General features: G+C 37.6%; 1 protein-coding gene across 4 annotated transcripts in view; it reads right to left on the minus strand.

The window, feature by feature from the left end:
- The window catches only part of STIM1 (stromal interaction molecule 1), a 169,725-nt gene that overhangs the window by 35,837 nt on the left and 110,866 nt on the right, over positions 1-23,022 (minus strand). For all 4 annotated transcript variants that reach the window (XM_031460206.2, XM_010988888.3, XM_031460207.2 and 1 more), the window contains 2 exons: positions 20,321-20,435; positions 2,879-2,990 (listed from right to left, as the gene is read on the minus strand). In XM_031460206.2, coding sequence (XP_031316066.1) covers positions 2,879-2,990; positions 20,321-20,435 — 227 coding nt within the window. The remainder of the gene's footprint in view (positions 1-2,878; positions 2,991-20,320; positions 20,436-23,022) is intronic.

Raw genomic sequence — 23,022 nt, forward strand, 5'->3', positions numbered from 1 at the left:
TGCCACATGACCCAGTGATTCTGAGGCCCTCTGGATTATCCTAATCCTAACTCAGTGTCATTAAATATAAATACAAATTTGTCTGTAACAAACATTGCATTAGTCTTGTTATCTTGTATTCCAGTAACAGTAATTCACTCCCAATGAGATTACTATAAATTTGTATGTCTTTCAACCATACTGTTAATGATAACTTAGTAAGAGAGGACCTGTACAATAGGAGGGGAAATGATGTAGGAAAAACAAGACTTTGTTTCTCTTCTGCTGGAACATAGTGGGTATAGGAGGAGAGGCGTATAACACAAGAAAGGTTGAAAAACCACTGGTCTGGGCCCCACCAATGAGTATTAGCTACTATACTACTCCATCAGATTAGTGCTCTTTTCTGATTCACAGTTTTGTTCTTCTAGGTAGAAAAGAAGCTTCTGACATCAGTGTGTGATTTATACTCCTGCCCTGGCCTGCAGGATCAACTACTTCCTTCTCTAGTCCTGGGAATCAATCAAGCCCACCTACAAGGGAGGCAGTGAGACACTGTGATGGGGGTGGGGGTGGGGGGGGTGGTCAGGAGATGGAGCTTCCGGTCCCAGCTCTATCGATGACTCACTTGTCTGACAGTAAGCTGCTTGGTCTCTTCACTGCGGCCCCATTTCCTTCTGTGTAAACTTATGTAAAATCAGCTGCTTCCTACAAACCTGGGAGTTCTTAGGGCTTCTTTATAGAGTACTTCTTCCAGGTTTATTGGCCTTCATTTAACTGATCAAAATAATTATCATCTTTTCTACAGTCTATTTGTCAAAGAAACCTATGAACTTCTAAGCAATGAGAAATGAGAAAGGAGCTAACATTTAATAAGCAGCTGTGTATCTGTTCTGACACTTTACATACAATACCTCATTTAGTCCTCACACTTTAAGAACCCACTTTTATTATTAACTCCACTTTACAGATAAGAAAACTGAGACTTAGAGATAAGTAACTTGCCCAAAGTCACACAGCAAGTTAAGTAGCAAAGGCAGGAATCTAGCCAAATCTGCTAGACTCTTCCTGTTATATCATGCTGCCTCGTGACAGGCCTAGAAGCACCCCTATTCCATCCCACTGCCATGCTCTGAAGGCTCCACTCTTCCTGCTGTCACTAAGGTGCCACAGCCTGGCTTTCTCCACGCTTGTGCCCAGCCTGGCTGGGTCTGGTCCTGGATCTAATCCTAGTCACAAGAGGGCCAAATAAGCCCATTATCAAAGAACTAACTTCTTATCCTATGTCTTAGGGTTTTAAACCAAGCCATAGCCATTCCTCCAGAAGGAATGGGCCAGGGATCCACAAGCAATACTGTCATTTCCATGAGAAAGAAATCTAAATCCTGCAGCTTCCTGGTTAACCATCTGTTTAATTGTCTGTCTCCTCCACTAAACATGGAGCTCCTCAAGGCTAATGTCAGCTCTAATGCATCTCTTTGTCCTCAGGGCCCAGGAGACAGCATGGCATGTGGTAGGTGCTTGGTAAAGTTTTATTAAATAGAACAAAACTGAGTATTCCCAGGAAGCCTATTTTCAACTAAATAGGGCAAGAGGAAGATGCAGTGAAAAAAGCAGGGCATTTAGAACCAGAAAGACCTGAGTTCAAATTCCAGTTCTGCCACTTACCAGCTTTGATAAATCATAAAATATTTGAAATTCAGTTTGCTCACCCAAAAGTTAGGGTAGTAATTTCTTCCTCCCAGAATTGTGAGCATCAACTGAAATAATATGCAGGAAAGTACTCTATAAAGGGATGAACAAACATTAAGATTACTACTCTCTCCAGAGTAGGGAGAAGCTGTGAAGAGGCTGCAGGCTGCAGAGGAGTGCACAGCCAGCTCATCTAGGCCTGGGCAGCAGTGCCCCATAGTTCTGTGGCTGGAGAATGCAGTGTGTGGTCATTCCAACAGCTTCACTTTCCCCTTTCCCCCTTGCTGATGCTCATAACCTACATAATAAGATGACAGATTATACATAATCAGCACTTACCAGACAGTAAGCCCTTTGAGGGCAAGGGCAGGTTGTTGTCATCTTTATCCCCAGCACCCAACACAAGTGCCTGGCACACAGCAGGTACCCAGTAAATATGGGTTGAATGAATAAGTAAATGGATTAATGACTGAATGACATGTGGCACTAGTTTGACATAACAAGAAGTCCAAGCAGTACTCCATCCCCTCCCCAAATCCACCCCAAGACCTAGCATATGTGCCTGTAAGGAAGGTAGAGTTAGGATACAACCACTGTTGGAAGAGTCATTCCAGAGAGGAGACTGGGGCCAATGGTAGCCAGCCCCTATCTCTGCACCATTTCTTTGCAGTAGATAAACTGTATATGGAGAATTTAGGGAAGGCTAAAAGAGCCCTGAGGCTCTTGAGCAATGAAAGAGGCAGCTGCTGGGGGTAAAGCAAAAGAAAAGAGAAACAACATAGCCTTTGAAGTCTATCCAAATATACGCTCAAATCACTGTTTTGCCTCTAGCTAGCCATGTGACCTTGGAAAAGTTACTTAGCCAGGTTCATCATCTATGTACAATAATACCTACCTTATAGGACTGATGTAAGAATTAAATGAGATACTGTATATAAACTGTTGAGATACTGTATATAAAGATACCGTATATAAATGGCAGCAACTAGTACTATTGCCAGGATTGATAGAAATATTAAACAAGAGAATAGATGAGAAGTACCCATTATGATTTATAGCAAGTGTGCAGTAGATGTGACAAGAAAAGTCTATAGATTCTGCCCTGAAAGGGATGAAACCTCACTTAACTGGCCAGAGCAACCTGAAGACAGGCGGATCCCAGCCCATTGCCCACACCCTCAGTGAGAGAATCCAGTCTCCTCCTGACCTCGGCATGGCATGGCCACTGAGCTGCAGCTTCCGAAAGGTCTCCTCATACTGAGGCAGCTCCACATATGTGATCAGCCACTGCACCACCTCATCCACGGTCCAGTTGTATACTGTGGGAAAAGACAAAGAAAGCCATGACTCCAGAATGCAAGCACTGCTTGCGCTCGCCGTCACAGTCACATTGACCTTAACATTTACCACATGTCTGTGTTTAACAGCTCTCTCTCCCATAGAATCCTGAGTATGAAAGGAGTATACACTGTACTTTTTGTTTGACCTATGGGGGATGGACTTGCTCTTCCACTATACTGGTGTCTGGGATTAAATAATCCTGAATTGTAATATAATAACAACAAAATAATACTAATAGAAGCCATCACCTACATAACATTTACTATATGACAGGTACTCTGCTAAGAACTTCACATGTATTAACTGAGTAACCTTCACAACCACCATATGAAGATCCCAACTTTATCCCTATTTTAGAGATGCAGAAACTAAGGCACAAAAAAGGTTATATAACTTTCCCAAATTTATCCAGCCAGGAATTGTAAAGCCAGTATTTGGACTGAAGCATTCTGGCTCTGTAGCCCTTGCTCTAGCCTTTATGTCATAAATGCATATGAATATAACTTTTAAAATTTATATAAATAAAGAATATATCTATCTATATCTATATCTCCTCCCTGACACTGCTGGAAGTCCTCATACAGAGGCAAATCTAAACCAAGAGATGGATCCAGATGAGATCTCTGAAGCTCGGAGTCTGATCATACCTGTAGATAGCCCCATTCATACATTTTCCAATTTTGTGCAAAAAGTAAATTTCCTCATTTGTGTATATCAAATTGAAGAGATTTTCTGCCACGACAGGAGCCAATTCTAACCAAAACAATTACTGAGTGATCATTTACAACATGACTAATCACATCATGACCAAACATGGGCCACTGTAGCTAATCATTTCCTCAGTACTATAAGGTTGTGATTTTCTTAAAATGGACGATCATAAAAATAATTGTTTTAAAATAATGTTAACTTAATATTTGTGTGGTGTTTAGCCACATAGATAACAAATTTATCTCCATACTTTGTCAAGAGTCAACAATAAAGGAATAGAAGTGGACTTAATACTCAAGGAATATGTTTGAGCCAAGTGAAGATCAAATGACATCATGATATATTATATAAATCAAAGTTTCATAATAGCTTGAATAGAGAAAAATGGTGGGAGGACTGAGTCATCAGGCAGCACCCAGTAATACAGGCATGTTGAACTTAAAGAGTCTCGGAGAAACTGAGTTTCAGCAAAAGATGTCATTTTACTAGATTTAAAGTTGCTTTTATTTAACATATCAATACGTTTTTGTTTGTATACAAATTTTATATCACAACTTAATCCTCATTTTAAATTTGTACACATTTAAATACCATTATAATAAAAACAATTTAAGTCAGCTTTGCAGGTCAAAGATAAATTATTTCCCTTAAAAGGAATTTGTACATTCCTCAGGTTTGAAAACTACTGCTGTTAGCAGCAAGAAGCCAAAAAAGTTTTGAAGCAGAATGAAATCGTGAGATTTATTACCCTCCTCTCAAAAAATCTGTATCTTTCCCCAAAACTGTCCTTCATCAGAATGCTGTCTAGTTTTCCTTTCACAGTCAGGAAACATTGAAGGCAGGGAGGGACTATGTCCTATTCATTTTTGCTCACATTATATACAGTGGCATCAGTAAGAATTTATTCAAAGAATACTACCCTAAATGAGGAGTTCCAGAAATGTTCTGAACGTGGGCCTCCGAACAGTAACAACAATCTTCCTAGACAAATACAGAGCTCAGGTGGAGGTTAGCTTCTGAAATGCCTGTTCAAAAATTGGCATTCCTCTGTTAGGCATACCTCAGATCTTAGGATGTTTCTGTCACTCTCATATAAACTAGAGAAATTTGGAGGCTGGACCCTGTCCCTTCATCCACTTACTTCCCCTACAGTAGAGCCCAGCACATGGTACAAAGCAGACACTCAGAAAAGACATCCTGAATGAAACAAAGTTGAAGGCAAAAATGCTCTAATCTCTCAGTGTCCTCAAGAAGCTGCTGGAGCTCAGGAGGAAAGTTCTGAAACCGAGACACTTTGGAGGTAGAGTAGACTATTTGCAGAGGAACAGGGAAGGTCCCAGGAGAGGAAATGAGGCAGGTCTAGTGCACTCAGACTGTATCTTAGAAGACAAGATCCCAGAGGCTTAGGTGGAGGGTGCTTAGTTATTGCCTGGTTGAGTTTCTAATTCCCAGACTAGAATACACTGGAGGGAAGATAAATTAATTTCCAAGAGATATATTCAAATCCTACAGTTTGGGAAAGAAGGGATGACAGAGCTGGGGTTAAAGAAGTGTTCAGGAAAGTAGAATGTATGGGCTTTTTATTCCTGAAAATGAATGTATTTCCACACACATTACAAACATGGTCACTTGCTGTGGTCCAGACTGCTGGGTAATAAAGGTGTGGCAAAGTGGCCCAAGATATGAGGCAGACAGACAAGTGCTAGCCTGCAAAGTGTGGAGAACAACACACTCCTACCCTTGCTGTGAAGGGAGCTCAGCCTCACCCAGCATGGCCACGTCTTGTTGCTAGAAAGGCCTGAGGCCAGCGATGCTACAAGGGCCTTTTGTCTACAGGGAGGATGCCCTGACACAAGCCTGAGCATAGATCCTTGGCATGCAGGAACTCCTCCACCTGCACCCTACACTGCAGTAGAGACAGGCAGGAGTCACTCTAGACCGGGATTCTCAGCCTCTGCACCACTGACCCTTTGGACAGGCAAACTCTTTTTTGTAGGGGGCTGTCCTATGCATTATAGGACGTTGAACAATATCCCTGGCATCTACCCACCAGATGCCAGTAGCATGCTGCCAGTCACGACAATCAAAAATGTCTCCAGATACTGCCAAATGTTCCCTGGGGAATAAGACTGCCCACAGCTGAGAACTACTGTTCTAAACACTACATTAAGTGAGGCAGAGGGTCTATAAGGTGACCACTGCACTCCAATGAGGATGGACTTTGAACACAGTCAGCTCCTATATAGCTAAGTTATAGGAGAAAGGATAGTGGTTTCAGCATATCAGGACAAATCTCAAGGCAGCTGTTCTTTGGTTTTTGTGCTTCAAATATCATTCTGCTACCTAAGCAGATGCCCTACCTAGGTAAGGCTTGGTAGCATGGTGTTGCCCACTCAGAGTCATTGCAGTCTGAATAAAGTAAGCTAAGATGAGTGGCATCCTTGTCAGAGAGCAACCCTGTGTCCCAGCATGAAGATCTCATTCAATAATCAAAGTGAGATATCAGGGGCCCTTGTCCCCAAGGTTCAAGTACCTAAAAGTTAAAAGTCTTGTTCTGCTTTCTCATTCCAAAAGAGAAAAAGGAAGAATCCCTGGGCCAAAGTAAGGAAGAAGGTAACAGCAAGTACAGAGAGCTATGGCTGTTAGTGAAAGGAGACAGAATGGCAAAGAGAACTTAGCACACATACAGGCTCCAAATGAGTCAGATGACCAAATCCCAGGAGGACATGCAAGGGACAGTCTTCTAAAGTCATGATTCTCTCATTCCCCTAAGCCTGTCCATGTGGCTCCTAGAGATACCAAAGACTACTTCTCTGGGCAAAATGAAAAACAATACCACACAGAATTGGAGACAGCCAATCCCTGGAGTTCTCCTCAACAAATAGTCCTTCGTAAAAGAAATGCACAGGATGACTAACTTTGTAGCCTCCAACTTTTTTAATGACAAAATCCATCTGTAACAAAAATTTTGAGCACACATTGCCAATACATGAATAACTGTTTGTAAATTAAATACATGTACTGACATTAGGTATACTGTAAAACATACATAAAAATTAAAGAATGAGATAAAAAATAAGTGCAATATAAATACAAGCTCTTGTATTTTCTTGTGGCACCCCAGTTGATAGTCTTGTGTAGTTAGAAAACACCGGACTAACAGTCTAACTCATCCCAACACAGATGACCTGAATTGTCACAGCTTTATTCTAGATTCTGCCTCTGTTGTAGCCTTTAACTTCTCATTCTTCTTCTAGAATCAGTATCTTGCACTATTTACTTATTCATCCCTGAACATTGCTCTCAGACTTCTAGGTCTTTGCCATTTCCAGAAAAGCTCTTTTCCCTCTTCCTGGCCTGCTAAACACCAACTAATCCTTAAAACCTAGCTCTACCTCTTCACTTGTTGAAACTCTTGGGGGCCCATTTCAAAATGCCATCTTCAAAAACCTTCAAAGTACGTACTAGCTCTCCCATCTCTGCTTACCCAGCACTTTTTTTATACATACTTCTTTCATAACGTGTGTGTTACATTGTTATAATTTAGTCACACATCTCTCTTTTCCATTAAGCTATAAGCATTTAATAAGCAACGTATCCTCCATTATCTAACACAGGGCCAGGTCACTCTAAGCAGTCTGTAAAGCTTACCTAATAGACAAAAGAACTGATATAAGTGAATGAATGAACAAATGATGTCAATCTGTAGGTCCTGGATCACTTGTACATTTCAGCAGTATGTACATTATGTTTTCTCACACACAGTATCACTCTTCCCCATCGATTTCTTGTAACATTAAAGGGGGGAACTATTTTTTAAAGCACTTATCTTGTGTGTATCAGCAGAGAAACCCAGAAATTGATGTTCAGTTAGTTTCTCAGATAACAAAGATATATCCTGGCCTCCACACTATGTTTCATAGATAGGAAGGGGCCTTTTCCATTAGAGAAAGATTGTTATATAAAATGAGTAAAAATATTTATTTGTTCTGAAATAACCACAAAAGGCAAAGTTATTCAGGATATCCAAATCCCTGGGCATTTTAGAACACTGGATTTTTTATTGCAGAATATATTAGAAAAAGCATTAGATTTAAAGCTGGGAGATCTTGATTTCTACTCTATGTGCTATGGACCAGAATGGGTAAATCACTTGACCTTTCTGAACCTCAATTTTCCCTTCTATAAAGTATTCATCCAGTTATTCCAAACATACATTTTGTACTGCTTTGTGCCAGGCACTGGGAACAGAGCAGTGACAGAGACAGAAATCCTTATACTCACATAGCTTATAATCTAGCAACATCTATCTCCCAGAGTTGTTGTAGTAAATGAGTTCATATGTTTGAAAATGCCTAAGATTTAATACAAACTCAGTAGTAATTGTTTCTTCATATGTCTATATTCATTAAAAAAGGGGTAGATGTTAAGGACTGGTCAGAATCTGGATGGACAGAGATGTGGACCCACCAGAGGAAAGAAACATGGGCAAAGACACAGAACTATAAAGTATGGAACCTGTTCAGAGCACTCTGACTTCAGTTTGTCAGGAGACCATGGGTTACACATAGGGGCAAGGAGAGTGAGGTACTGCTGTGGCCAAATGATAAAAGTCCTTGAAAGCAGGTGGTCTGAAACTCTAAAATCACTTATTCTTTGTGGGGAAATAATTTATTGAGCAACAACTACCTGCCAGGCACCACTCTAGAAGCTCAGGATATAACAGTGCACAAAATAGAGTCACATATACCTGGTACTTACGTTATGGTGGAGAGAGACAAACTAAAATGCTATAACAAATAATTATATGTTGGATAGTGATAAATACAATTAAGGAAAATACAGAAGAGTAAGAGGATGAAGAGTAGTGCTATAACAGACCAGTTCAGGGAAGGGCCCTCTGATGAGGTAGCAGTTGAGGAGAAAATGAAATGAAGTTATGAGCCATGTGGAAACTTGGGGGAAAGGCATTCCAGGCAGATGGAACAGTATTATACCCTAGGACATGAGCTATGGTGATACCTCCAGGAATACGTCAGAACAGATCCTTGGCCTTGGCCAATGCTTTTTCTCGTCAGAGAAAGAATAAGCAGTAAGAAATGGGTTCCTGAATCAGTATATCTTTCCCCTAATGGGTCGGTAGTGCCTCCAGGTAAAGTTTTCACTTATTTTTGTGGTTTTGAACTTATACGTCAAGAACTATGTCTGGCAGGAAGGTTATCAGTACCTTCTTCCTTCTTTGCCTCTCTTTCACACAGCTGTTAGTCACTCAGTTGGTCATTTGGTCAGCCTTTTGGTCAGCCTTTTGGTCAGCCAGACAGAGCACAGAGGCTAAGAATTTGGACTTTGGAACCAAGTCCCTTTGTTTGAATTTGAGATCTGCCACTTACTAGATGTAAGACCATCATTAAGTTGCTTAACCTTTCTGTGCCTCATTCTGTCACCTATAAAATGGTGAGAATTAGAGTTCTCACATCATAAGAATGTAGTGAAGATATGAGAAGCTCCTAGCATACAGTAAGTGCTAAACAAATACTAGCTATTATTATTATCACCATTCATTCACTCACTAAGCTTTCATTGGCTTTACTCTAGTAGGTCCTTGGTTAGTTACTAGATACAGAGATCAATATGGACTATCTCTATCGTCAAGGGTTCTCTTCTAGAAAAGGAGGCATACAGGAAATTAAGTAAGTATAATACAGTGTGATAAATGGAAGGCAGGAGGGGGACAGATATATTGGATGATGTGGGGACACAGAGAAAGGAGTGACTGTAAAAAGGCATCACAAAGCCTAGCTTCTGATAAGCTCTGTGATAAGCTTTGTGGCTACTTAGAGAGCACTCCAAGACACCTACAGAATCTTACAAAGTGCCCCACCCTAAAGATAGTTTGTGGCCTAGACCTGTGGTTTGTCTGAGTGGTTTCCCTCTGGCTCTGACTAGCAGTTTGTCATCTGAGTCCAGAATGAAGCAGACATCATGTTAGTTTTCTAACATGGTATCAATACCAAACCCTAAGCCATCATTGAAAAAAGAATCTGGCCCTTTCACCTATGTCTCATATTATAGGCCCACTATGCTACTTGGAAAAAACCAGGTCTCCCAGACCCCAACAGGACATACCAGTGAAATCATCTATAAAGCAACTACATGGCCTTCAGAGACCAGGTTAGAGAAACACTAGCTAGCAGCACGGCTGCAGAGTAGTAAAAGAACCTAGAGTTTGGAATACCGAATGAGGCAGACAACTTGTAGAAGATCATACAATGGCAGACCCAAGGACAAACCTTGTCTTCCACATCCTTGCTCTGGGCCAGGTCCTGTGCTAAGTGTGCTAAAGGGAGCACATGGTTGCGATTAGTGTGCTAAGTGCTGTGATAAGATAAGCGTAAAGAGGCTGTGGGACCACAGAAGGCTCCTAACCTAGCTTGTGGTTTTCAGGGAAGTTATCCTAAAGAAGGAGATACTTCAGTTGAGTCTTAATTATCAAATAGGATTTAACCAGATCAACAAAGGAGGAATAACAGAGAGAACAGTACATGTGAAATCATCAAAGGATGAAAGAGAATGACATATAACTGCAGATAGCTACAGATAAATCAGTGCAGCTACAGAGAAGGAATGTGATAAAGAGTAGTAGAAAATATGAAATAAGCATGAGCCTGGTATGCTAAAGTAATCTAGCAAAATGCCTGGTATGTAGAAGGCACTCAGTTAATTTTTCTTTAAATAGAGGCATGTTTGCACAAATTATAGGAGAGAAACAGTACCCTTTGGGGCCAATACTACAGATGTCAGTAAGGAATGACAATACTAAATTATAAAGAAACCCTCAGAAAACAAAAAAAGATCACCAGATTTCTATTTATATGCATATTGATCTTTTTTTCCTAAATGAGGTAATTCATTTTGAGATTACAAATAGACACTTAATTTTAATGCATCTGACTATAATGCCTCATAGATAATGATGAACAAAATCAATGTCTTTTTCTATGATAATTTCTTTCATCAACAACTACCAAGCTTTTAGTACTTTATTTTCTTGAGTTCCAAATGAGACAGCAGTTGTGATGTAAACTAAATGCTAGTTCTACACAAATTGTTACCTGACCAATTGAAAAACCAATATTTATCTTTTCAAAATAACATGATTACTATATATGACCACACAGAAATTTACTTGTAATATTTTTAGCAATATCTTTATTTGCCCATGTTCCATTTAAGAATATTTCTTTCACCCAGAAATTTGGTGTCCTACCATGTTTGTTTCATTATTTTAAAAAAATGGAGAGCCACTGAAAAATGTAAGCAGAGATACGGTCAGACATTTATTTTAGAAAGATCTCTCTGGAACTAACTGAAAGACAGACTGCAGTAGAGCTAGACTGGGCCAAGAAGAACAGTGTGAATGCATTCAAGCAAAGCAGAAGATGATTAAGTTGAGACTTCTGCTACAAGTCAAAATGAAGTAACAGGGATGGAATTTACCCTCCCTCCTGAAACAACCAAAAACAAAACAAAACAAAATATATGAAACAATGATTTTCAAGACGCTGGACAACAGCCCACAGTAGACAATGCTCTTCGAGAGATGGTAAACAAACGAGGTAAATCATACAATTGCCCCCGCTTATGGCTATGAGAAAATTTCCAGGCCACAGTACAGAGAGTGAAACTAAGGTTGAGAAGGCAGAAATGTAAATACATTCTTGGAAGGTTCTTATACTATATGTGACAAGGTATAATAATATCGCTTGAAAATAGGCTGTGATAAGTTAAAGATATATATTTTACCACCTAAAGCAACCACTAAAATAACAAAACAAAGAGTTAAGCCAACAAAGAAGATACAATGGAATCATAAAAAATACTCATTAATTCAAATCAAAAGAAGGCAGAAAAAGATGAAAAGGAAACAAAGAATAGATGGGAAAAACAGAAAGAAAAAAAAGAAGATAATGGACTCAAATCTAACCATATTAATAAGCATATTAAATGTAAGTGGTCTGAACATCCCAATTAAAAGGCAGAGATTGTCAGACTGGGGAAAAAAAACAGTCCAACCACATGCTGTTTACAAGAAATACACTTTAAATGGAAAAACACAAATAGGTTAAAAATAAATAGATGGAAAAAGATATACCAAACCAGAAGCACTCAAAAGAAAGCTATGTTAATATCAAAGTAGACTTTAAAGCAAAGAATATTACTAGGGATAAAGAAGGTCATTTCATAAAAATAAAGAGGTCAGTTCATCAAGAAGACATTATAATCCTACATCTGTCTGCACCTAGTGAACAGACCTTCAAAACACATGAAGCAAAAACTCACAGAATTGATTGCAAGGAGAAATAGGTAAAATCTACAATTATAGTTGGAAGTTTAAATACTTCTCTTTCATTAATTGATAGAACAAGTAGGCAGAAACTCAGCAAAGATACAGTAAACTTGAACAATACCAGCAATCAACATGGCCTGATTGACACCTCTAGAACACTCTATCCAACAAATGTCAAGGGCACGTGGAATATTTACCAAGATAGATCATGTTTGGGTACATTGAAAGGAAGTCTTAAAATATTTTAAAGGATTCCAGTCATACAAAGTATGTCCTCAAATCACAATGGAATTAAATTGTTAATCAATAACAGAAAAGTCTCTGGAAAATCCCCCAGTATTTGGAAACTAAATAACTTGCTTCTCAATAATTCATGAATCAAAGATATCAAAAAGGAAATAGAAAGTATTTTGAACTGAATGAAAATAAAAATAAAATATATCATCTAACATAGTGAAGAACCAATACTAAAATATAAAATATACAAGAGATTTCAGAAGTATGAATTTCTAGGGTGAAGATAATCCCAAAAGTTGGAATATATTAAGAGATGCTAAGTTTTTGAAGACGATCTCAGACAAAAAAAAAAAAGTGAGGAAAAGCATTTACCATCAGTTGTGTTTTCATTTTACATATTTTTATTCTGTCTATGCTACCAATAAATCAGATGGAAAAAAAAAACAGAAAAACACAACATACTAGAATTTGTGAAATGCTGTTAAAACAGGGCTTAGTGGAAATTTAGAGCATTAAATGCCTATAGTAGAAAAAAAGAAAGGTCTCAAATCAATGACTTTAGCTTCTACCTTAAAAAACTAAAAAAAGAGTAAATTAAACCCAAAGTAAGCAGAATAAAGAAATAAAGTTCAAAGTAAAAGTCAATGAAATAGACAACAATGGAGAAAATCCTTGAAACCAAACATTGGTTCTTTGAGAAGATAAATAAAATTAATAAACATCTAACAAGACAGTAAAAAAAAAGAAAGCACAGATTACCAATATCAGGAATGAGACATTACAGATTTAAGATATATTAAAAGAATAATAAAGGAATGTTATAAGTAAATGTATGCCAGTAAATTTGACAACTTGATGAGATGGACAAATTCCTTAAAGACACAAACTACAAAAGCTCACTAAAGAAGAAGTAAACAACCTGAATACCTATTAAAGAAGTTGAATCCATAGATTAAAAAAGAAAAAAAGAAAAAACCTTCCCACAAGGAAAATTTCAGGTTCATATGGCTAAAGGAAAAATACACCAATTCTATGTGAAGTCTGAAAAACTGAAGAATACTTTCCAACTCATTCTATGAGGCCAGCATTATCCTGACATCAATTTTAAAAGAAAAAGATATTACAAGAAAAGAAAATGTCAAACCAATATCCCTCATTAACAAAGATGCAAATTCTTTAAACAGAATTTTAGCAAATAGAAAACACAGAAAATAAACCAGTGGTTACCAAAGGGGAGAAGGGAGGAGAGAGAGACAAATTAGGGGTATAGTACTAAGAGATACAAACTACTATGTATAAAAATAGATAAGCAATGAGGATATATTATATAGCACAGAGAACTATAGCTATTATCTTGTAATAACTTCTAATGGAGAATCATCTATAAAAATACTGAATCATTATGCTGTATACCTGAAGCTAATATAATCAAATATACTTCAATAAAAAATTTTAATAGAAAAATAAAAATACAAATTTTTGCAAATAAAATCCAAACATATAGTAAGAAGATGACCAACTGGGATTTATCCCAAGAATGCAGAGTTAAACATTGAAAATCAATCAAAATAATTCATCATGTTAGCAAACAAATATAGAAAAACCAGGCAATCACCTCAATAGACATAGAAAATTCATTTAATAAAATCCATCTCATCCATTCTTGATCAAAGCTCTCAGCAAACTAGGAATAGAAGGTAGCTTCCTTGATCTGACAAAGGGCTTTTACCAAAAACCCATAGCTACTGTTATATTTAATGGTGAAAGGTTGCATGCTTTCCCTTTAATATCAGAAACAAGACAAAGATATCTGCTCTTACCACTTCTCTTCAACACTGTACTGGAGATCCTAACCAGGGCAATGGGACAAGAAAAAGATTTTTAAAAGGCATCCAGGTTGGAAAAGAAAAAGTTAAACTTTTCTTTTTACTAGCACATATGGTTCTCTAAAGTTGAAAACCTGATGGTATCCTACTAATAAGTTAGTTTAGCAAGGTTGCAGAATACAAGATCAATATATAAAAATCAATTATATTTCTACATAAAGCAATCAGGAATTAAATTCTTTAAATACCACTTAATAGAAAATTTACGTTATGTATATTTTTCCACAATTAAAAAATATACTATTATTCTAGCATCAAATCATATGAAATATTTAGAGATAATTCTGACAAAAGATATGAAAGACCTATAAACTGAAAGGTACAAAACATTACTGAGAGAAAGTATATCTCCTAAATAAACTTAGAGATATATCATGTCCATAGGTCAGAAAACTCAGTATTGTTGTCAGCTCTCTTAAACTATCTATAGATTTGATGATACCTCAGTCAAAATCCCAGTAGGTTTTTTTGTAGAAACTGACAAGCTGATTAAAGGACAAACAGCCAAAACAACTTTGAAAAAGAAAAACAAAGTTGGAGGGCTAACACTACCTGACTAAAAGAATTATTATAAGACTACTATAATCAAAATAGCATGGTACTGACATAAAGACAGACAAATAGATCAGGTCAAAATAGAGAGTCCATAAATAAACCCATGTTTATACGGACAACTGATTTTTTGACAAAAGGTACAAGACAATGCAGCAGAGAAAGAATAGAATTTTCAACAAATGGTTCTAGAACAACTGGGATATCCATAAGCATAAAAAAGAACTAAAATCCATATATAGTGCCATATATAAAATAGATCATAGGCCTAAATGTAAAATCTAAAACTATAAAACCTCTAGAAAGGACATAAGAGAAAGTGTTTATGTAATCTTGGGTTAGGCAAAGATTTCTTATATATGATACCAAAATCATGATCCATAAAAGAATAAACTGATAAACTGGACTTCAGAAAAATTAAAACTTTCTGTCCTTTAAAAGACACTGTTAAGCAGATATGACTAGCCACAGACTGTGAGAAAATCTTTGCAAAGCATATATCTCATAAAGGATTTATATCCAAAATATATAAAGAACTTTCAAAACTCAACAATAAGAAAACAAACAACTCAATAAAAAAATAGACATAAGTCATAGATAATCCACCAAAGAAGATATATGAATGACAACTTCAGCACATGGAAAGATGCCCAATATCATTAGTCATCAGGTAAATGCAAAATAAAACCACTGAGAGCACTACACTATTAGAGTGGCTAAAATTAAAAGACTGACAATACCAAGTGTTGACAAGGATGTGGATGAATTGAAAGTTTTACACACTGCTGGTGGGAATGTACAATGTGATAAAACTACTTTGAAAACAGTTTGACAGTTTCTTAAAAACATATACCTACCATATGATCTAGCCATTCTACTCCTAGATATTTACCTAAGAGAAAAGAAATGTCTATAGAAAGACTTGTACATGAATAATCATAGAAGCTTTATTTGTGTAACCAAAAACTGGAAATAATTCAAATGTCTGTCAGCAGGTGAATGGATAAATAAATTGTGATATATCTAGACAATGGACTACTACTCAGCCATAAAAAATAAATAAAATATTTATATATGAAATAATGTGAATAAATCTCAAAATAATTATGCCAAATGAAAGAAGCCAAGTTTTTTTTAAAAAATAGATATTATATGATTCCATGTACATAAAACTCTATAAAATGCAAGCTAGCATGTAATGCCTGAAAGCAGATAAGTAGTTGCCTGAGGGGTATGAAAGGAGAGATCACAAAGGGCTGTGAGAAAAATTTCAGGAGTGATAAATATATTCAATATCTTGACTGTGGTGACAGTCTCACAGTTGTATACATGTGCCAAAACTTTAAAAACTGTACATTTTAAATATTTATACCTTATTTTATTGTCAATTACAACTCAATAAATATCTTTCAAAAGAGGAAGTTGAGCTAAAACATTATCAAAGGAGATGCACATAAAATATATTAAAGAGGTAAATCCTCAGGACTTGGGGAAAGAAATAGGTGAAAGAAGCTCAGTTTTCTTTATTAAATGGGGATACAAGTAAGACATTTTATCCTCAAGTAGCTATCTAATATAAATAGAAAATGCATGTAATAAGTTAATTTTTTTCAGGTAACAAAAAACCACCAGTGTTGATGCAGTAATTTAACACTTATCACAGTCATTTTGTATTTATATCTGAAAGAATGTAAGAGAAAGAAAAAGCCAATTGTATCTTTTTCTCCAAAAATGTAGCAACAAGACTAAATGACTCGAAGATTCACTTAGCAAAGTAATTTTTAAATAACTAAAAGAACAGAATAAACAGATCTCTCATTGGGTTTATGTAAAAGCAAAATGGGGATGCCAACTCTTTTACATTGATCTGACTTTTGAAATGGTTTAGATGAAAGCCAATGCCACCTGGCCCTCTGTGTTATGTCAACAGAGAGGTCAGTTCTGCTGAAATTTCTCCCTAAAAGCCTCCTTGTTTTCCAGTACTGCTCTACTGCTCCTACGAAAAACCCTGTTCTACAACAAACAGCATAGACGGAATACATCTATAAGCTTATCTCATTATTTCCAAAAGCAGAGTAGAAAATAAACATTCTTCTCAAGATAAAGTTCAGAGTAACAGTAGAATATTAGGTTCTTAAAGTTTAGTTGGAATCATATTAGTTAGAATCAAAATTGATAATTAAGTTAATTTATGTTTTTGATCCATAAAAATGGGTAAAGAAATTATTACTTAAGAAATATACTCTGTTTGGCAGAAAGCATCTTTTTAAATCTCATGTCCAGGAAAGGGGAGAAAAAACAGTAATAATGCACTCTGTTTAGAAGAATGGAAGCCATGCTTTAGAAGGGAAGCCTCTTAGGTCAGTGTCTCCCACCACCCCGCACTACAAAGGGCACTGTTACTGTTTCCACTGGCTCAAATGCACAAACAACAATTCTTTGTTATTCATGATAAGCCCCTCAGATCACACTTAAGTTCATGCTACCTTGAGCCAGGTTATATCAGCCCAACCTCTGGGGAGAAGGAAGGGGCCTGAGACTGAGTTCAACCACATGGTCAATCAATCATGCCTATTTTATAGGAAACCCCAATAAAAACTCTGGACAATGAAGCTCAGTTGAGTTTTGTGGTTGGCAAACACACTGACAACTGATGTACCAGGAGAGTGACATGTCTTGATTCCATGGGGAGAGGACACAGAAGCTCCACATTCATGTCCCTGCAAGACCTTGCTGTATGGGTCTCTTCTTGTAGCTGGTCCTAATTTTTATCCTTTATAATAAAATTGAAAACATAAGCATAGCACTTCCCTGAATCCTGAGAGTCATTTAGCAAATTATTAAACCTGAGGGCATTGTGAGAACCCCTGATTTTACAGCCAGTTGCTCAGAACCCAGGTGGTCTGGGAATATCCAGAGCTTATGGATAGTTTGGTGTTTGAAGTGAGGGCAGTCTTGTTGGGTACTGTGCCCTTTTCTTGAGAAGTCTGCACTTAGCCTGGATAGTTAGTGACAGAACTGTGTTATATTATTTCACCTAATCACTCTCTCTGCCTCATTTTCCTCATCTGTAAATGGAGACAATCATAGTATTTATACTTCATAAGCTTTTTGTAAGAAATAAATTAGTTAATATATGTAAAGCACTCAGAACAGTGCCTAGCACATATAAAACACAATGTAAGTATTAGAGCAGTTTTTGAGTTGTTGTTGTTTTTACTACTAAAGTTCAGAGCTGACTAATATAGCGATTATCAGATTTTTCTGCTTAAATTGAAATAACACAGAGAAAAGACAGTCTCCCAACTTCAGTCAGAAAATGTTAACAACACTAATCATATAGTTGGTCCTGATATTTGTCAGCCACTGCTATGAATACAAATGACCAGTGCTGATATCTATGACATCTAGCAAAACTCAGGCCAGCCAGTTTGAGCCAGAGCCAGAATATTGCATGCTTTTTGTAGCTCTGGAAATTATCACTCCAGAAAGACTAGCGGTCTTAGTTAGAATAATGAAGCAAATTGTTGGGAGAAATAGTACACGAGAAGATTCTCACTTTAGTTTGTCAAACCACCAGGCAGGACACTTAGGACATTTTAGCAAATCCTAAAATGGTTCATTTATATCACTTTTAGCTTAGCTATAAGCTACATCACTGTGCACTGAAATTTTTTCTCTGCTCATCGGTAATGACTACCACCTCTTCAAAACTCACTGCATTGTCTTCCATCTTCCTGTCATTTAAAACATGCTTGGAAGTGTTCCAATTAGTTGCTGAGTCCAGAAATAAAGTTCTTACCAGACAATTGTCTTGAGCTGCTCTCTAATATTATGATTTAGTCCCTCTGTTTTTGGTTGCTTTCCCTTCCCAGCTACTTCTCTTTGACTTTCAGAGAAGGCCAGGAATGCTCTCCCTGCCATCTTTCATTCTAACTTCCTACTTATGATATCTACTCTTAAAACCCAAGCGCCATGGCCTCACGTTATTACCGAAAAAGAAGAAAAATAAAATTAAATGGTACTGTTAGAAGATTTTCCCTGGCAGTGCCGGTATCATTCCAAAGATCATTTCTGTGCTTGATTTTGCATCAGTAGACAGCCTGAGTTGCTCCAGAGTTGTTAAATAAAAGCCCACACAAGGAACCCAGCTTCTAATGATTTCCAAAAAGCTATTTGTATAGCTAGCTTATGCTTCTTCCAAACTGAAAACAGAATTAACAAGAAGTATCAGCCTGTCCATCCTAGAACAAGGATTAGAATCCAGGTCTTTCTGTTTCAAATCTAATGCTCTCCATCTATATTATAGATGATCCCTTTCAGAACTGAAATTCTATTATCCTAGGTAAGAATTTAAACAAAAATAGAAACTGCTTCATTCCTACCAAAACTGGTCTTCTCCACCACCAGACCAGTGCTTTCAACCAAGGTGGGATGGAAAAGCATTGGCCTAGAGAGCACAAGGCCCAGGTCTAAGTTCTGACTCCACTGTTTACTAAGTGCATGACAATGAACAAGTAACTACAAATCTAGGCCTAAAGCTCCTCATTCGAAAAACCAGGGACCCTGGTGGTCACTTACATTTAACTCTTCTTAGCATCAAGTCCTACCCTAAAAGACCCCGGGAAGAGATTGCTTCCATTCTCGTTAGTATCAAAGGAAGCTCCATCCACAGGTACAAATGTAGCAGAGGCTAAAGCACTGTTTTTCCTTTCCCTGTCAAGTCTCACACAAAATGTTTTCACTCAGAACTCTGAAGTGAATGTTTCAGAAAAAAAAAAAAAAGTGGTACTCATGGCCTAGCAGTTTTACATATGAAAAAGATCTGAAGAGCTAAAGTTTTAATTTAATAGGTTCAACATGAGTCAGCAGAGTGATGTGACTGTTGAAGGCACCGGTAACTAATCAGACTGCATTAACAGATGTACAGCATCCAGAACTGACAAGCCAACGGTCTTGCTCAGCTCTGTGCTGATCAAACCACTGGGGGCCAGCATTCAACTCTAGAAGCCATGACCTAAGAAAGATTTAACAAAAGCATCCATGTGCAGGAAACCAAGATGAAGAGGAGGCTGGAAAAAAAATGTTTTCTTCAAAGAACTAGGGCTATTTAACCTGGAAGAGAAGACTCAGGAGAGAGTCCACCTGGGCTTCAACCCAATCTTTGAATCATTTAGGACTCAGCAGAGCCAGGACCAAGTGGAGAGCTTCAGAAGAAAGGAGCTGCCTCAAAAGGCCAGCAGGCTCCCTATATCTGGAGATAAAGCAGACAAAGCTGGGAGATTCCTTTGAGGGGTTGGGAGAGCGCGTCAGGAGAGGGATAGAATTCAGTTAGAATTCTAATGAAGAACAACTCCAACTCTGAAGCATCTTCCCCCATTCCCAACACAGTGACTCTATTCAGTCTCATTCAGTCTCTATACAGTCTCTATTCAGCATGTAGAACCATTTCAGTAATTTGTTCTTTACTAAGCGTTTTATACCCATGTCCTTTTAAGGCCAAGTTTCTACCCATCTTCTTCTCTCTTCTCTAAACCTTCTGACAGGTAGGATTGATAACCAGGCTGCCTATTACCTTCTGAGGACTTCCATGCCTTCCACAAGTCCTCCACGCTGATGAGCTTATCTTCACCATGGAAGGTGCTGTGTTTCGCTGTTGGGTCATGGTAATTGAGGTCTTCCCTCAGGAACTGCAAGGGAAAAACACACAAGTCACAAGAGACACCTGGGAGTCAGCCCACCAAGATCTCCATACAGGTCATCCATCTAACTATCCACAGCACATCCCATCCCCCCAATGTACAAGTGTATCGCATCATTCATGTAGCCTTCCTTCCATGTGTTTATGTCCTACTTGCCAACTAGACTGCCTTTTCTTCTTTGTTATATTTTCACTTGAAAAAAAATGAATGAGAACTTCCTTCCTCAAATTTTTTAATTATGGAAAAGGGAGGAAGAATTAATGACTTTTGAGCACTTATTCATACACTAAGCAACATTCCACTAACTTCTGTTTTCTCATCTAATCTTCACAATCAGTGGATTATCACACCTACTTTACAAATGAGAACAGTAATACTCTCAAAGAACACAATTTACCCCAAATTCTCAAAACATTAAGTTTAGGGAGATTAAATTACTTGCTGTGATGATTTTATAATATGCCGACAAATCTTTGACAATCCTCCCACAAAAGTGGATTTCCCCTCCCCTTGAATAAAGGCTTACTTTTAGTGACTCATCTTCTAATGAAAAGAATGTGGTAGCAATGATGTGGAATGACTTCCAAGGCTAGGTTAGAAGAGGCAATACAGATTCCACCTGGCTCTCTCCCTTTTGGGACACATGCTGTGGGAGGTCTGAGCCAACACGTAAGAAGCCTGGCTACCCTGAAGCTGTCATTCTAGAGAGATCATGTGGAAAGACTATACAGAGTTAGGGAGAGATGTCTAAGCAGCCCAGCTGTATGAGTCTTCCAGCCCAGGAGTCAGACATGTGGGTGACTGAGACTTCAGGTGATTCTCACCCCCCTACTTTTGAGTTACTTCACCTGATGCCAAGTGGATACAGATAAGCTATCTCTGATAAGCCAAGCCCAGATTGCAGAAATCTGACAAAATAAATGCTATTGCGTTTTGAGCCACTACATTTGGGGGACGTTTGTTACATATCATTAGATAACTAAAACATCTGCTAAGGTTATAGCTGGTAAGTGATAGAGTTAGTATTTCAACCCAAGTTATCTGACTTTATAGCCCAAACTTTTCCCCTGCACTGCATATACTATCCTTTAGTTTCGTGGATTTTTTTTTCATACTATATTTTTACAAGAAAGAAGAAAAGCAAAAGAAGTCAAAGCTTTTAGAAATGTAACTGGTAATTAATTTCACAGATACTCATTCAGCCTGATCCTTAACCTCATAAATGCATACAAAATTGAACATGTATCACTGTTTTCCACAGAGCATTGAACATCAAAGAAATGTGCAACTCTGATCACTACTCTTAGAAGAAGACATTTTTTAAATAGTCCATCTAACATTCAGTGTATTGTATGCAATAAATTGTAAATCTTAACATTTTTTCCCAAGTTGCTACCTAGTATACCAACCCCATTCATTAAATTATCTTTCATTCCTTTTTGGGAAAATGCTAGTTAATAAGAAGTTAAGTCTTTACATATAGTTAGGTATATTTCTAAGTTCTCCATTCTTTTGCACTAAATCATATTTCTATTTTTGTGCTAGTACTTGACTATTTTGTTATAAATTTTATTTTATTTTATACTTTTAGAATTTCTCTAATAGCTTGACCCCCTTTTCCCATGGCTCTTCTATTTCAGAATACTTCTTGTCAATTTCAGTTGCTTTCTTTTCAAAATGAATCTTAAAACAATTTTGGTCATTTTATTAAGAGTCTGATTTGCTCTCATTAGGGTCCTAAGTGATGAGATCACTGGACCTTAAACACCAGACACTAGGACATCTCAGGGAAAGCACAGCCACAAGCAGTCTGAGACAGCCAGTCTAGGGGCAGAAATTCATTCATTCATTTATTTAACAAATACAAGATTTCTATGTACCAGCATAGTTCCTGGTATTTTAGCTGTGGCCAGAAGACACAAAGAACTTACTGCACTAGAAGTGCAGTAAGTAGTAAACAAAACAGATAAAAATCTTTATCCTCACTGAGCTAACGTCCCATTTGGGTGTGAGAGACAATTATTTATATAAAGCAGGGAAGAGCAGCAGGGAATGCCAAGAGTAGTGGCATTCGTGATTTATCATCTTAACTAAAGGAGCCAAGGAAGGCCTCATTAAGAAGGTAACTTTTAAGCAAATATCTGAAGCAAATGTTGGAGAGAGGCAAGCCGAATAACTGGAAGAAGAGTATCCCAAGAACAGGGAATAGCAAATGCAAAGGCCCTGTGACAAGAACAAGCATGTTCCAGGAATAGCAAGGAGGCCAGTGTGGTCAAAGAGAAGTGAGGTGGTAACTAGTAGGAGATGAATTCAGGGAAGCAACAAGGGTCCAGATCATAAAGTCCCTTGTAGGACATCATAAGGACTTTGACTTTATGCTGAGATGGAGGAATCTGAAGAGAGGTGTGATATGATCACAGTTATATATATATTTTTAATTTTTCTGAATGCTGTGTTGAGGAGCAGACTATAGGAGGGCAAGGGCAGACGCAGGGAAACCAGGTGGCAATTGCAATAATCAAGGTGTAAGCTAATGGTGGCTTGAAACAAAGTAGTAGTGTAGGGGTAATGAGAA

Source organism: Camelus dromedarius, chromosome 12, assembly GCF_036321535.1.
Source record: "Camelus dromedarius isolate mCamDro1 chromosome 12, mCamDro1.pat, whole genome shotgun sequence".
NCBI classification, from domain to species: Eukaryota; Metazoa; Chordata; class Mammalia; order Artiodactyla; family Camelidae; genus Camelus; species Camelus dromedarius.